Genomic DNA, 16,793 nt, shown 5'->3' on the forward strand with positions numbered 1-16,793 from the left:
TAAAGAACAAATAGCCATTATGGAAAACAATTTCAAAAACTGTAGGAGGTTTACACTACAGTTCAAACAAGGTGAGTACAGTAAGAGAGAGACAGGGACCCCCGAGGTGTAGCGCAGAGATTGCACGTCAGAATTCCAGGTCCAGGCTGTTTCTGACAGAAAATACCAGGAAATGACTTCACATTTTTCTAGACTATCAATATACGTCAAGTATCCCAGCAGGATAACCCCGGCGCCTGGACCACGCCCATAAATGCCAGTCAAGCAAAGTGGCGGCCGCACAGCGAGGCGAAACGGTCAGGCCCCGCCCCCTTCCCCACCCCGGTCCTGCCCCGCCCTGCCCAGCGACGTCAACCGCTGGCACACCTTTGCGCCTGCGCAGACCGGACAAGCGGCGGCAGGCGGAAGAAGTTGCGCATGCTCCGAATGGGAACGTTGTTTCTTCTCCCCTCCCGCCCCTCGCCTCTTTTTTCTACAGCGGCTTAGCCAGGACGTGCTTCCGGATCAAAGGGTTTACTTCCGGAGAGCGGGAAGGCTGAAACGCGGCGGCTAAGCTGGGACTGAGTTTTCAAGGTTCTCGGTGGGAGAAGGCTATAGCCATGGACAGGTCAGTTTTGGTGGTGACGGCCGATCCCGGACACTTGTCCCTCCAGGGTGCTGGAGGAACGAAACAGGTGAAACCCGACTCCCAGAGGAAGCCGACGAGGGCCCGGGTGCTGACCCTAGGACTCCTTTTCCGGGCTGGGAGACTGCAGCTGATGGAAGAAAGGCCGCTTGGGTCGGGAAGGGTTACGGCTAATGATGATCTCCTGGTTCCCACGGCGGCTCTGCCACCTACTTACTTTCGCGCAACATTTTTCGCTCCTGGGGTGGGCGAGGTAGGAGGTGGCCCGGCATTCGAGATGCTGAGTGACCTGCCCGAGATCACAGAGCCAGTCAGTGATGGAACAGGGATCTCAGCCCAGACTTTCTGATTACAGGTTCCAGCACCAGATAGTTATTGAATTCTTTCTATGACCCTGGCACTATGCCAGGCACCTGCGTAAAAGATGAGTTATTCAAGGTTCTTGGCCTCGGGGGAATGTGTAGTGGAGGAGACAGCCGAGCAGTACGGAGTGATAAGTGTTTTGTACTGCTCTGTGGGAAAAGAAATGGGGAGCAATGAAGTCTCCCTGTCATGGGAGGTATCAGGAAGACCTCTCAAAGGAGAATACTTTCTAGTTGGTGTTTGAATAGTAGCAGTAGCCTACACTGGTAACTTAAACGCTTTAAATATATTATTAGCTAATTTAATTTTTCTAACAATCCTGTCAGGATAGCTACTATGATCCTCTTTTTACACCTAACATTGGGGCTAAAAAAGGTTAAGGAACTTGGTCAGTTAGGAAGCTTACAAGTAGAAGAACCAAGTTGCCAACCTGGATCTGTGTGTCTCTAGACTCCAGGAGGCTGTTTGATGAGTAAGTATTCACCAGGTAGACCAAGGGGGCAAATGTAGGCCTCTGTAAAAGAAGCAACATGTACAAAGGTGTAAGGATATGAAAGCGTAGCTGAATGGTCATATGCAGTGTATGTTTGTATGGAGTGATGTTTGTGGCTGAATATAAGGCTGAACTGGTAAGCTGGGGTCAGATTGTAAAAACCATGCTAGGAAATTTGGACTTGATTCTGTAGGCTAGAGATAGATATCTGAAGATTTTCAAGTAGAGGAAATGAATATTAGATTCTTGTCTTAAGATACAGGCCTCTTAATTCACACAATTTATTTTCTAGACTTTGGGCAGAGAATGACAAGGGCATGGTGACTACAGTAGTGCTGAGACAGGAGACACCCTTAGTGTAGTCTGGGGAGAAAAAACTTGAAGGATCATTTCTCTCCAATTTACTAGATTTCTTTTTTACTTAGCCTCCCAAGTCACCAGCTTGAATAGTAGTATCCATGGTTTGAAGTATTTTGGAAACTACAGAAGATTCTTTTAAGAGTTCCTGCAATTTTAAGGACCTCAATCCAAAGAGGAAAGGTTTACCTTCATGAAGCAGTTATCTAAAACAGTGTTATAATATAGATTTAGATTCCACGTGTTAAAGTAATTCCACAGGAGAAAATAACAAGTATTAGAAAGTCAAAGAAGTCTTTGTGCAGGTAAAATTTGAGCAGGACTTTGAGGGATAAGCAGGATTTGGAGCCAGAGGGGCATTATCAACAAAAATATCAAAGACTTGGCTACTGGGATGATCTGCATCTTGGCTGACTTAGGATCCTTTGGTCCAATCATGATGATAAAGTTTTTTTGCAAATGCTACATTCTCATTTCATTCACATGAGCTTGATTATGCCATTTTAGGAGTGACTTTGGAGAGATGTCATCTCCTGTGATCCGGGAGGCAGAGGTGACTCGGACTGCACGAAAACAGAGCGCTCAGAAGAGAGTTTTAAGTATCCTTTGCATTTTAAGCATGATTATAAAAATTGCAACATGTTTAGAATCAGGATTATAGACTTTTCTTTTTATGAGAGATATTAAACACTAGCTATAATAATAAAATGCTATGGACATTAGTTTTAGTTAGTTTTTTTTTTTTTTAACTTCCCAGATGTGTTCTTTTGTAAGTATAATGCTGAAATTCAGTGAGATTCATGTTTCCCTGAAAATAAGGATGTTCCATTTTACTGCTAACCATCATACTGTGGTTAGCTTCTGCTGAGATTAGATTTTTTTTATTATTTGAAATCTGACTAACAACTTTTAGTTCAATGTGTAGCAACCTAAGACTGATAACTGAGAATTTAAAGGGGAGAGGGAATTATTTACTCTTTGCATAGAAAATATGGTAGCCATAAAATACCTTGCCCTTGAAAAATGTATTCACATATTTTGAATAGTGTAAATATGGTTGATGGTGTCTTTTCTACATGAAAAACTTTTCTTAACTTTTCCTGTAGTTCGGGCATCCCAAGATGAAATTTTTGCTAATACTACACCAAGAGACCAGGTTATCCCCCGAACTCCCAGCTCATTTCGACAACCTTGTAAGATTTTTTTTTCTTGCTTTTAAAGCATTTAATAATGATAATAATAATAGCAACTAATACCGTAATATATATTATATTTTATAAATTATCTTTAATTAAGAACAAATAATAATGATTGCAGTTACTATTTGTTGAACTCTTACCATGTGTAAGTCACTGTTCTTTACATAAATGCATACTAACTATGACATAGGTATTATCTCTATTTTGCCAAGACCGAATGTGAGACTTAGAGAAGTTGATTAACGCAGATAACATAGCTAGGTAAGTATGTAAGTAATGGAACCAAAATTCGAACCATAATCTGCTTACTCCAGGGCCCATGTCCTCTATACTATAGTATGCTTTATAAAATTAGAATTTGGCAAATTCATGGACTCATTAGTGTCCCTTTTTTTTATGCTCAATTATGCTATAATGAAAGCATCTCTGTTTGCAGTAAAGTTTTTCTTGGTGGGCTCAGTAGTACTAAAAGTTCATATTTAGAAAAATAAGTTGAATCTTCATATGATGGAAATGTTAATATTGAAAGTATTTATTTGGTTAGAATCTAAATAATTGAAAAGTGAAAATTATTCTTTATTGTTTGTTTGCTTGTTTTCTTCCATGATCAAGGCTCACGCATTTCGAATTCTTTTTACTAACCTCTTCCTAGTAGTTACTCCAACAAACCGAAGCTTACTAAGGCAGCCAGATGTTTTCTGCATTCTTGGAACTGGAGGGAGGTCTCCTCGGCTTACACAGTCTTCGGGGTTCTTGGGAAATCTGTCTATGGTATGTAGAAAGATGGGGCTGAAATTTTCTTCCTTTTTATTAACGTAAGATATTTAGCTAAAAAGCTTTTAATGAGAATTGAAGTCTTATTTGTCATAAAGTAATCCGGTTATGTTAATTGAAATCAGTTTTTGATTGGAAAGACTTTCAGAAAACTGAGACCCTTAAACATACTCATGTCATAGGTGGAAGCTGTGGCACCAGTGGCAGTTAGTTGCCGACAAAATGTGTTAATCTGACAGTTTGCTGATCAGAATAAATCAATTCCGATTGGTTGCTATTGGTATAAAAGCTGAGCCCAAGAAGCATAGAAGAGAAGGAAGCCAGGAGTAATCAATGAAGACTGTCATAAGGAAGAAGGACAAAGCATTAAAGGAAAGACAAGAGAAAATTTTGGGAGAAGTAGATGAGACACTCTTTAGAAATCACTGTGATACAATAGTTAAAATAGCAAAAGAAATGTCTTATAAACTGTGATACAGAATGACTTGACCTAGGTGCTTAAAATACCCTATAGAAAAAGAAAGAATTGTATCTAACTGAGAAGAAGAAAACGGAAGACTTTTGTTGGAGTAGTAGAGTATTATGGCCCATTTAGTTCCAAAAACAAGATAAAAATGGCTCTTTATTTGGCTCTGTGCTTATTAAAAAGAGGTTTTGCATGTTAAACCTCTCCTTGTCTTAGAAGGTTAAATCGATCTTAGAAATATTTATTACAGTCTTATGAATTTTTAGACTGTTAATATCTAACAGTGATCTAGTCATTGAACAGTTTTACTTTGCTTATGAAACTGGTTTATTTTGGCAATGTTTATTCTTATTCTTCTTAAAAACATGAGTGAATTGACTGCTTCTGGGTTTAAGCAAAAGAAGATGAGTTTTATTATTTACTGCTTCAGAACTGCAAGATTAATAGTAAAATTGTTACTCTTTTAAAGGCTAGGATAGAGTAAATATGTACTGATTATTACAAAATGTTTGGAAATTACTTTGTAGTCAAAGATACTGTCTTGATTTGTTTTGCCTATTTTATTTTATTTTGTAATATTTATTTTCCTTATTGTTTTGGCTGTTTCGGGTCTTAATTGGGGCGCACGGGATTTTCGTTGAGGCATGCGGGATCTTTTCTTTATGGCACGTGGTCTCTTTGTTACGGCGCGCGGGTTTTCTCTCTCTAGTTGTGGTGCGCGGGCTCCAGGGTGCGTGGGCTCTGTAGTGGTGGCGTGCGGGCTCTCTAGTTGAGGCGCGAGAGCTCAATAGTTGTGGTGCATGGGCTTAGTTGCCCTGTGGCACGTGGGATCTTAGTTCCCTGACCGGGATCAAACCCGCATCCCCTGCATTGGAAGGCGGATTCTTTACTACTAGACCACCAGGGAAGTCCCTGTTTTGCCAATTTTGATATCAGCTGTGAGAAGTGGTCTTAGATATACAGATTGCCCTGAAGGAAGTACAGTATTTGCTATGTTGATTTTACCATGTGTCTACCTGCCAAGATTTGGTTATGGACCAAAGTATTTTTCTGAATGCAAGATATCACTGCTGTGTAAGGTTTTCAGTTTGATCTTTATAATAATGATGATGAGTATCCAGAAGGGAGTGAACTATCAATCAGTCTTCGGTAGCTGAAGCTAAGCTCTCCTCAGCCCATAGTTACTACCTCACTAATATGTAGGGCCCCAGCACCCATCTTTAGCATTTTTCCTTGGGGAGACTGATTTAAAGGTACATTTTTATTGTTGCTCATGCCTGGATTTTAAGTAAAGGTAAATTTAAAAAAGATTTTTATTACTATTTTTTAATATGTCCAAAAATACAATAGTAGAGTAAGCCTCCATGTATTTATTGCCCACTTTCAACAGTCATCAGCATATGGCTGATCTTGTTTCATCTACACCCACAAGCATTTCCCCCACATTATAGTTCCCAGATTTCATACCATTTTATCCATAAATACTTCAGTAGGTATCTCTGAGACATAAGGATGCTTTCTTTAACGTAAGTACAATATTGTTAACACGTCTTACCCCTCCCTACACACACAGAGTAAGTCCTTTATCATTTCAAATAGCCATTTTATGTGTACTTTTTTCATTACAATACATATTTCATTAAGTGTTCATACTTCTTCAGTTGTGTCAGACTTTTTAAGTTGGTTTGTTCAAATCAGAATCCAAACAAGCTCAACGCATTGCATTTACTTGGTATGTCTCTTAAGTATTTTAATCTATAAGTTCCTCCATCATTCTTTTTTTCTTTACCATTTATTTGTTGTAGAAACTGGGTCATTCATCCTGTACTATTTCCCAAAATTAAAAAATTGATTTGAACTAGTCCTAGAGCAATAGGACTAAAGCTGATATTAGTTTACTTATTAATATCAGCTTAAATATTACAAAATGGAATCTTTATTGGCTTTTTATTTTAAAGTATGGGGTAGTGCAAAAAAGAAAACAAAAAAGCTGGGACTGGAACTTCCCTGGTGGCGCAGTGGTTAAGAATCCGCCTGCCAGTACAGGGGACATGGGTTCGATCCCTGGTCCCAGAAGATCCCACATGCTGTGGAGCAACTAAGCCCGTGCGCCACAACTACTGAGCTTGCGCTCTAGAGCCTGCGAGCCACAACTACTGAGCCCGCGAGCCACAACTACTAAGCCCGCATGCCACAACTACTGAAGCCTGTGCGCCTAGAGCCTGTGCTCTGCAGCAAAAGAAGCCACCACAATGAGAAGCCCACACACCACAATGAAGAGTAGCCCCCGCTCGCCGCAACTAGAGAAAGCCTGTGCGCAGCAAGGAAGACCCAGCGCAGCCAAAAATAAATAAATAAATAAATAGATATTTTAAAAAAGAAGGAATATACTGCCTTTTTTAAAAAAAAAAAAACCCACCAGGACTTCCTTGGCGGTCCAATGGTTAAGACTCCGAGCTCCCAATGCAGGGGGCACAGGTTCAATCCCTGGTCGGGGAACTAAGATCCCACATGCCTCATGGCATGGCCAAAAAAAAAAGCCATGATTTCCTTAATAAAATGGCCCCATGGCTCTCTTTTAAAAGTGAAAAACACATACCTATGGTCTTTAAAAAATTTTAATAGTATTAAAGCCTTTATTCACTCAGCAGCAATAACCGCGTTACTTTTCTGTATCTTCCTGTTATTTTTTCAGGTAACTAATCTGGATGACAGTAATTGGGCCGCTGCATTCTCATCACAGCGTGCAGGGCTCTTCACAAACACAGAGCCCCACAGTGTAACAGAGGATGTAACTCTCAGTGCTGTTATGTTACGGGAGGACGATCCTGGAGAAGCTGGTAAAACTTCGTTTGTAACACAGTAGCTTGTCCTTTTACTAAGATCAAGGAAATTATCTCCTATTCCTGAACATCATTAAAAAATATTTTTTGTTAAGCCAACTAGTTATGGTAATGGCTACGACATTTGATGTAGTAGCTCTAGAAGGTTGAGAACCTCACGTTAGTTCTCAGCTGGAGCGGCATTTTGCCGTTTAATCTTTCAGTATAAGTAGTAGCATGTTAGGTTATTAGACTAGTCTCTAATATTTTTATTCTTTCCATATTTGTGCTGTTGAAAGAGCTTCTCTTTTTCTTTTGGTTTAATTTTTATCTGACATTGTTGACGTGTTTTATTTGGCCTGGATGCTAGTGCTGTTTCTTCAAATAGTACTGTGACTATTCTAACTTTACATTGGCTATTACCATTCCCTTTTGGAAAAAAAATTTGCTTTTAGTGTCTCTACCTGCACATTATGACCTAGGTTCTTCTTCATTTTATCATTATAAGCTAACATATATGAGTGCTAGTCAGTATGCTAACCACTGTGTGAACACTGACTCCTTTCATGGTCCATTGAATAGATACAGTAACTGTTTCCATTTTCAGGGAAATGAAACTGCGGCTCAAAAAGATTAACCTGTTTGAGCTCACCTGGCTAGGAAGTGATGGCACCAGGATTTGAAACTAAGCAGTTTGATTCCAGAGCCCTTCTCTCTCTCTCTTTTTTTCCTGATAAATTTATGTATTTATTTATTTATTTATTTTTGGCTCTGTTGGGTCTTCGTTGCTGCGCGCAGGTTTCTCTGGTCACTTCGAGCAGGGGCTACTCTTTGTTGCAGCGCGCGGGCTTCTCATTGTGGTGGCTTCTCTTGTCGTGGAGCACGGGCTTTAGGCGCGCAGGCTTCAGTAGTTGCAGCACGTGGGCTCAGTAGTTGTGGCTTGCGGGCTCTAGAGCGCAGGCTCAGTCGTGGCGCATGGGCTTAGTTGCTCCGTGGCATGTGGGATCTTCCCGGACCAGGGCTCGAACCTGTGTCCCCTGCACTGGCAGGTGGATTCTTAAGCACTGCATCACCAGGGAAGTGCCAGAGCCCTTCTCTTAACACTGTGGTGACCACTGCTTCTTTGTAGTATTTGCCAGTTGTAATTACTCAGATATTGAGTGACTCAAAAGTACTTTGTACTTAATCTATAAAATATTTCATTTTTAGTATGAACCATGGCTGAGGCCTTAAATATTATACAGTATTGTAGTAGAGTGTATGTATTTTCCCTGAGTAAAACATGTCATTTTAGTATCTATTATAACTTTCTCAGCTACTTTGTTATGGTGTACTTAAAATACAATTCAGATGTTTCAAAATTTGGCTCATGGTTTTGTAGTAATGGTCAACAGACTACTGAATAATACATTTTGGAATCTTAAAAGACTTGTAGGTAACAAAAGACAAAATAAATTGGACTACATCAAAGTATGTGTCAAAAGAACAATAGAGTGAAAAGGAAACCCACAGAGTGGGAGAATATATTTGCAAATCATATATCTCATAAGAGATTAATATTCAGTATGTAGAAAGAACTCCTACAACTCAACAATAACAGAAAACAAACAACTCAATTGAAAATGGACAGAGGACTTTTAGACATTTCTCCAAAGAAGATATAAAAGTAGCCAATAAGCACATGAAAATTTGCTCAACATCAGTAATGTTGCATTATTAAGTAATAATTTGCATTAAGGAAAAGCAAATCAAAACCATGAGACACCACCTGAACCCATTAGGATAGCTACTGTCAAAAAACCCCACAAAAACAGAAAAACCCCAAACAAACAGAAAATAACAAATGTTGGCACAGATGTTGAGAAATTGGAGCTCTTGTACATTGTTGGTGGGAATGTGAAATGGTAAACTGGTGGTTCCTCAAAAAATTAAAAATAGAGTTACCATATGATTTAGCAATTCTACCTCTGGGTGTATACCCAAAAGAAGTGAAAACAGGATTTTAAAGAGATTTGTGTTCCCTCATTTATAGCCCCATTATTCATAATGGCTAAAAGGTAGAAGCAACCCAAATGTCCATTGATGGATGAAGGATAAACAAAATGTGGTATATACTTACAGTGGCATATAATTCAAACACATGCTACAACATGAATGTACTTTGAAGACGTTATGCTAAATGAAATAAACCAGTGGCATAGGGACAAATACTGTATGATTCCACATATGTGAGGCACCTAGAGTAGTCAAACTCATAGACATAGAAAGTAGAATAATGGTTGCCAAGGTCTAGGGAAAGGGGAGAATGGGGAGTTATAGTTTTAGGATTTTTTTTTTCTTTTTTTTTTTGAGGTATAATTGACATAACATTCTGTAAATTTAAGGTGTACAACATATTGCTTTGATACACTTGCATATTATTAGTGTTAGCTAACACCTCCATCATACTTTCACATCACATAATTATCATTTCTGTGGTGAGAATATTTAAGATCTAGTCTCCTAGCAACTTTCAACTATGTGATACAGATTTATTGATTATAGTCAATGCTGTGCATTAGATTTCCAGAATTTACTCATCTTCTAACTGCATATTTGTACCCTTTAACCAACATCTCTCAATTCCCCCACCCTCTAGCCCCTGGAAACCACCATTCCACTCTCTGTTTTTATGAGTTTGGCTTTTTTAGATTCCTCATGAGTGATATAGTACAGTATTTGTCTCTCTCTGTCAGATTTATCTTACTTAATGCCTTCAGGGTCTATCCAGGGTCTATCCTGTCACAAATAGCAGGATCGCTTTCTTTCTCATGGCTGAATAATATTCTGTTGTATATATATACCACTTCTTTATCCATTTATCCGGTGATGGACACTTGGGTTTTTTCCCTGTCTTGGCTATTATGAATAATGCTGCAGTAAGTGTGGAAGTACAGATACCTTTTTGAAAGCCTGTTTTCATTTCCTTTGAATATATACCTGGAAGTGGTATTGCTGGATCATATGGTAGTTCTATTTTTAATTTTTTGAGGAACCTCCATACTGTTTTCCATAGTGGCTGAACCAGTTTACATTATCATCAATAGTGCACAAAGGTTCCCTTTTCCCTTTTCTCCACATCTTCACCAACACTTGTTATTTCTTGTGTTATTGATGATAGCCATTCTAACAGATGTGAGGTGATATCTCATTGTAGTTTTGATTTGTATTTCCCTGATGATTAGCGATGTTGAGCATCTTTTCAGGTACCTGTTGGCCATTTATATGTCTTTGGAGGAATGTCTGTTCAGTTCCTCTGCCCATTTTTAAATCAGATTGTTTGTTTTTGAATTTTATGAATTCTTTATATATTTTGGAGGTTAACTTCTTATCAGATATATAGTTTGCAAATATTTTCTCTCATTCCATAGGTTGCCATTTCATTTTGTTGATTGTTTGTTTAGTTGTATAGAGCCTTTTAGTTTGATATAGTCCCACTTGTTGATTTTTTGCTTTTATTGCTTGTGCTTTTGGTGTCATATCCAAAAAGTATTGCCAAGACCAGTGTCAAGGAACTTTTTCCCTACATTTTTTTTCTAGGAATTTTACAGTTTCAGGTCTTATTTAAGTTTTTAATTCATTTCAAGTTCATTTTTATGAGTGGTCTAAGATAGGGGTCTGAGTTTGTTTTTCTGCATGCAGTTATCCAGTTTTTCCAGCACCATTTATTAAAGAAACTATCCTTTCCCCATTCAACATTCTTGGCTCCCTTGTCAAATATTAATTGACCATATATGTGGGAGTTTATTTCTGGACTCTCCATTCTTTTCCATTGGTTTATGTGTCTATTTTTATGCCAGTACTGTTTTGAATACTATAGCTTTGTAGTGTAGTTTGAAATCAGGAAGTGTGATGCCTTCTGCTTTGTTTTTTCTCAGGATTGCCTTGGTTATCCTGAGTTTAGTTTTGCAAAATGCAGAGTTCTGTGGTCCCATGGTGATGATGGTAACACAGCACTGTGTATGTACTTACTGCTACTGAACTGTACGCTTAAAAATGGTTAAAATGGTAAATTTTGTTATCTGTATTTTACCACAATTATATATTTTTAAAAATACAGCAGTTAAAAAAAAGGATCTGTAGCTATGTTTTTAAGTTTTTTTTTTTTTTTTTAATTATTTATTTATTTATGGCTGTGTTGGGTCTCCGTTTCTGTGCGAGGGCTTTCTCTAGTTGTGGCAAGCGGGGGCCACTCTTCATCGCGGTGCGCGGGCCTCTCACTATCGCGGCCTCTCTTGTTGCGGAGCACAGGCTCCAGACGCGCAGGCTCAGTAGTTGTGGCTCACGGGCCTAGCTGCTCCGTGGCATGTGGGATCCTCCCAGACCAGGGCTCGAACCCGTGTCCCCTGCATTGGCAGGCAGATTCTCAACCACTGCGCCACCAAGGAAGCCCTAAGTTTTTAAAACAAACAGAATTACCTAGAAGTATGTCATTTAACTCTTTCTGTTCCTTTTCTTTTTATTGTGTTCTAGCATCCATGAGTATGTTTTCTGATTTCCTGCAGTCTTTTTTGAAGCACTCTTCAACTACAGTTTTTGACCTTGTGGAAGAGTATGAAAACATTTGTATTAGTCAGGTAAGTTAATTTCACTGCATTGCTGGTCAGACTTCAGTACTCTTAAGTTTTTTTTGAACAGCATCAACTTGTGAATTTCTATGCCAAATTTAAGGAGGATGTCTTGGGGTGTAGTGACAAGTGTGGCATGGTTAGGAGGTCAGCCAGAGCAGCTCTGCTTTTTACACTTTGAGAGTCCGTATAATATTTCTTTTAAGGACAAAAGGATTCTGCATCTTTGAAAAAGGAAAACCCAAAATATACAAAAAACTTAAAACTCAACAGTAAGAAAATGAACAATCTAACTGAGAAATGGACAAAACATGTAAACAGACACATCACCAGAGAAGATCTACAGCTGGCAAATAAGTATGGGAAAAGATGCTTAACATCATATGTCAACACAGCATTGTAAATCAACTATACTCCAATATAAAATAAAAATTAAAAAAAACACATCATATATCATTAGGGAATAGCAAATTAAAACAAGATGCCACTATACGCCTGTTAGAATGACCAAAATCCAAAACACTAACAAAACGAAATGCTGGCAAGGGTGTAGAACAAGAATTCTCATTCATTGCTGGTGGGAATGGAAAATGGTACAGCCACTTTGGAAGACAGTGTCTCAGTTTCTTACAAAACTAAACATACTCTTACCATATAATCTAACATTCATACTCTTTGGTATTTACCCAAAAGAGTTTAAAATATATGTCCACACAAAAGCCTGCACATAGATGTTTGTAGCAGCTTTATTCATAATAGCCTACATTTGGAAGCAATCAAGATGCCTTCACTAAGTGAATGGGTAAATCAACTGTGGTTCATCCAGACAGTGGAATATTATACAGCCCTTAAAAGTAATGGGCTATCAAGCCATAAAGAGATGAGGATTAACCCGAAATGCATATCACTAAGTGAAAGAAGCCAATATGCAAAGGCTACATATGGTGTGATTGCAACTATACGATACTCTGGAAAAGGGAAAACTTAAAGAGAATAAAAAGATTAGCAGTTGCCAGGGTTCAAAGGGCGGTAAGGATGGAAAGTGGAGCACAGTGGATTTTTAGGGGAGTGACATTATTCTGTGTGATATTATTATGAGGGATACATGTCATTATACATTTGTCAAAACCCATAGAATGTACAACACCAAGAGTGAACCCTTGTGTAAACTATGGACTTTCAGTAGTAATGACATGTCAATGTAGCTTCAGTGACTGTAACAAACGTACCACTCTGGTACTGGATATTGATAGTGGGGGGTTAGGTTGTGTGTATTTGGGGGCAGAAAGTAATGGGAACTCGCTGTACTTCCTACTTAGTTTTGCTGTGAACCTAAAACTGCTCAAAAAATTAAGTCTCTTTTAAAGGAAATGAAAGGACTTCAAGAAACTATTGCATTCAAGAATAATTGAAATAATAGTAATAGCCAATATTTTTTGAGCATTTAATATTAGTTCAATAACCAATTTCTGAATTGTTCCATTATAAAAGCAGTAGCTTCATTAAATAACAAAAGCAATAATAATCACCTAGTGAATCACTGGAGTTAGGATTCCAATAGAGAATTTATTAAAGGAATGAGAAATACAGATAATACTTTTATTAAACACTGGCCTTAAGACAGAAGTAACATTACTTTGTGAATACTTTTTAAAGGGTGGGGAAACCTGTTGTTTTGGTAGTGATTCTTCATTTTCTGAATGAGACCAATCCTGTCTCTTAATTGCCTTTGATAAGGAGGTAATATTCATAACCTTTGAGAAAGGTTTCTTTTACCCTGGGTCCTTAAACCTCCTATTAAATAATTTGGTGTGTGTTTCTGTGAGGAACATCCGTATCTTTCATTAGACTTCCACAAAAAGTCCTCAAATGGCTAAGGACTACTGTTTTACAGCAAGGAGGGATTTTGGTTAAGGTTTGGTTAGAAACAACAATGTTTTGGTACCAGTCTTAGGAAAATATTTTTCTTGATTTTTTTATATGGTATAAATTTTTCAGATAAAATTTGAGGATACCTTACTTTTAATTTTCATTGCTGCTCTGTTGGTTCATGTTATGATTTTGTTGGGTGTAGGTTAGATTTAGCTTATCTTCTGGGTTGATGTACAAGGAGAAAAACGTACTCATGGCTGTTATTGTTGAATCTGAAGTCTAGAGTCTGTTAAACTTTTACATATATACCCACATAAACACACCTTACTTCAAATTAAGGCCATTTCTAGTGGGAATGTTATATTACACTCAATTTAAAAAAGACAATAGACAGGAAAAATTTATAATATAAATAGGTACATATATAAAATATATATAATTAGTTTTAGCACTATGTACTTGAAGATACAAAGTTGTGACTCAAAATTATAGAAAACCTTACTACATTTGTATTTTTAATTCAGGTGAATATACTGAGTAAAATAGTGAGCCGAGCAACACCTGGACTTCAAAAGTTTTCAAAAACAGCCAGTATGCTCTGGCTTCTTCAACAGGAGATGGTCACGTGGAGGCTGCTGGCTTCTTTGTATAGGTAAAGTTGTGTAGGACTTCAAAGAGAAATAAACTGGCAGATTAACTTGGAAGTTAGAGTAAGATGTGTTTGGAAATAGGTTCTGTCATTTTGTGATACTTACCATTTCTAATGCCTTAGTTGTCAGAAGTGAGTTAACGAGGAAAGGGGAATATTAATCATAAAGCCGGTAGCTACCAAAAATTGGATACGTGTAAAGATTTAAGGAAAGTGCTAAAAATATGGCAATATTTAGAAGAGGATAGATTAAGAAAAAGAACTGACAGATACACTTTATGTAATGTGGAAGTTTGAGAGAAGTTAACCAAATTTTTCTTCTCTCAGATGCTCCTTGGTTTGGGCTCTCATTCTGTTACTTTCTCATCCTAATGAGAAAATCTTGAGAGAAAATTATATTTTTTCATTTTGGCCCTGTGAAAACATATTGAAAAGTGTATGCTTTAGCAGGTAGCCATTAAAGACTTTGCAGTTTGTATCTTCAGTAAATATCATTTTTGTTCAGATGTCAGTATTAGATTCAGAAGGCATTTACTACTTGATTTTTGCTTTTAAAAACAAGTTGGCTAAGTTAATTGGAAACTCATTTGTTTACAGTGGATGGAATGCAGGTTTCTGCATGTATCTAGCTTAAAAAGGTGATTTCATTTACTCATGTGAAATAAGGCTTTTTCATTTTGTGTTATTTTTCCCCAGAGACAGAATACAGTCTGCATTAGAAGATGAAAGTATGTTTGTAATTACTGTAAGTTTTATATTAAATTTTTTCCTTTATAAATGCTTAAAAATTCAAATATTTTTAGTAGTAGAATTTGATTTTTGACCCTCCATCTAGAGTTTCTTCATTTAAAAAATTTTACAAGTAAATAAAAGATACAATAATCAAAATTGATCTACATTATAGAGTAAAACTTTAAAGTTCTCTTTTATCCCTCTCACTGTTCTAACAATTTAGTACGTATTCTACCAGACATTTTTCTCTGCATCTTTATACATATATACACACACAGTTTTGTGGGGTTTTTTTTGAAGATCAAGTTGAGAATGTCATTTTGAAATGTTTAGTTGAACCTTGGGAAGGTCAACCACAGTGTTCTAGAGATGCCTTCCTTCAGACAAAGGATCCTCCAAGACAATGAAGGCTATGCCTCATTATCCTCGAAATCAAACATTGACCTCCTAGGAAATTTGAGGGAGTTATCCCTCAGGCCATTCAGCAGAAGCCTTTTTTTAATGCAGTCTGGGTGAAGTGTTGCAGGATTCAGTGACTTGGGTCCTAGTAAAGGTATTAGTCAAGTTGTTAAATTGTGCAAACTTTTCTGCAGCGCTAGAATATATTTTGTTCTCTCCTAGAGACTCCAAGCAGAGAGAAGATAGAGCCTGAAGGGAATGAGTCCCCAGGCTCTGTCTCATTCTGTAAATGGTCTTTCCATATTTTTCTTTTCCTCCCAGCAGACCCAGGGGAACTCAGCCATGTTGCCCCCCTTCACAAGTCAGCACCTTCTACAGTTAACGTTTGAACAACATGGGTTTGAACTGTGTGGGTCCACTTAACACACAGATTTTTTTCACTAAATACATACTGCAGTACTACATGATCTGCAGTTGGTTGAATCCTCAGGTACAGAACCTCGGTTACAGAGGAATGAGCAGTACAGAGAGCCAACTGTAAAGTTACATTTGGATTTTCGACTGTAAGGAGGATCGGTGCCCTAACCCTTGCATTGTTCAAGGGTCAACTGTATTTCTTTCTTTTAAAGCAAAATAATTTTCAAGCACTGTAACTCCAACCTGTCAAAAGTCAAACCCACTTTGGTCCTTCAGTGGATGGCACCATAGCCAACTTTCCAAGGAACCCAAGTGTTCCCTAAGCCAGCACTTCTCAAACTTTACTGTGCACATGAGTCACCTGGGGATCTTGTTAAAATGCAGATTGTCGTTCAGTAGGTCTGGGGAGGGGCCTAAGGTTCTGCATTTTTAAGAGGCTCGCAGGTGGTGCTGATGCTGTTGGTCTGTAAGCCACACTCTGAGTAGCCAGGGTTTAGACCCTGCTCTGCCTCATCTCAAAATTTAGTCCATCATCAGATCTTGCTCACTCTAGCTCTTCTGTTCCGACCCTGAACTCTCATCTCTGTTCCTGTTGCCACCACTTAAGCCAAAGCCTTCATCATTTTTTGCAGGAATTATGGCAATAGCTTCATCTAGTCTCCCTGCTCTATACATACACGTAGTTTTTGGGGGAGGGGGGTTGGTTTGGTGTTTTTTTCTTTTTTACCATATAGTATGATTTCATTTATACCTTATACTGAGAATTTTTTATTATTCATCAATATTTCTTAGTTTTTTTCATGTCAATTTGTATACGTTTACCTTATTTTTTCATAGTATGCCAAAGTATAAATGTGCCATAATTTTTTTCAGACATTCTGCTGGACATATTTGTTGCCAGTATTTTTGCTATAGTTATCAATAATGCAATGAACATTCTTCACACTTACCTACATATTTGAGTATTTCCTATATTTCTGGAAGTGAATTGTTGGGACAAAGTTTGATAGAGTTTGTC

At 37.9% G+C, this 16,793-nt stretch overlaps 1 protein-coding gene across 5 annotated transcripts in view; it reads left to right on the plus strand.

Annotated features, from left to right (window-relative positions):
• The first annotated feature begins 481 nt into the window (after positions 1-481).
• Positions 482-16,793, plus strand: part of NUP107 (nucleoporin 107) — a 43,917-nt gene continuing 27,605 nt past the window's right edge. The window contains exons 1-8 of one of the 5 annotated variants that reach the window (XM_036866892.1): positions 482-607; positions 2,346-2,437; positions 2,945-3,031; positions 3,690-3,808; positions 6,973-7,117; positions 11,612-11,715; positions 14,103-14,230; positions 14,924-14,972. In XM_036866892.1, the coding sequence (XP_036722787.1) occupies positions 600-607; positions 2,346-2,437; positions 2,945-3,031; positions 3,690-3,808; positions 6,973-7,117; positions 11,612-11,715; positions 14,103-14,230; positions 14,924-14,972 (732 nt within the window). In that variant the 5' untranslated portion in view covers positions 482-599. Of the gene's footprint in view, positions 608-2,345; positions 2,438-2,941; positions 3,032-3,649; positions 3,809-6,972; positions 7,118-11,611; positions 11,716-14,102; positions 14,231-14,923; positions 14,973-16,793 lie in introns of those variants that run through there. The other 4 variants (XM_036866891.1, XM_036866893.1, XM_036866894.1 and 1 more) reach the window with 4 other exon arrangements.

The sequence above is a fragment of the Balaenoptera musculus genome, chromosome 10 (assembly GCF_009873245.2).
Source record: "Balaenoptera musculus isolate JJ_BM4_2016_0621 chromosome 10, mBalMus1.pri.v3, whole genome shotgun sequence".
Classification (NCBI taxonomy): domain Eukaryota; kingdom Metazoa; phylum Chordata; class Mammalia; order Artiodactyla; family Balaenopteridae; genus Balaenoptera; species Balaenoptera musculus.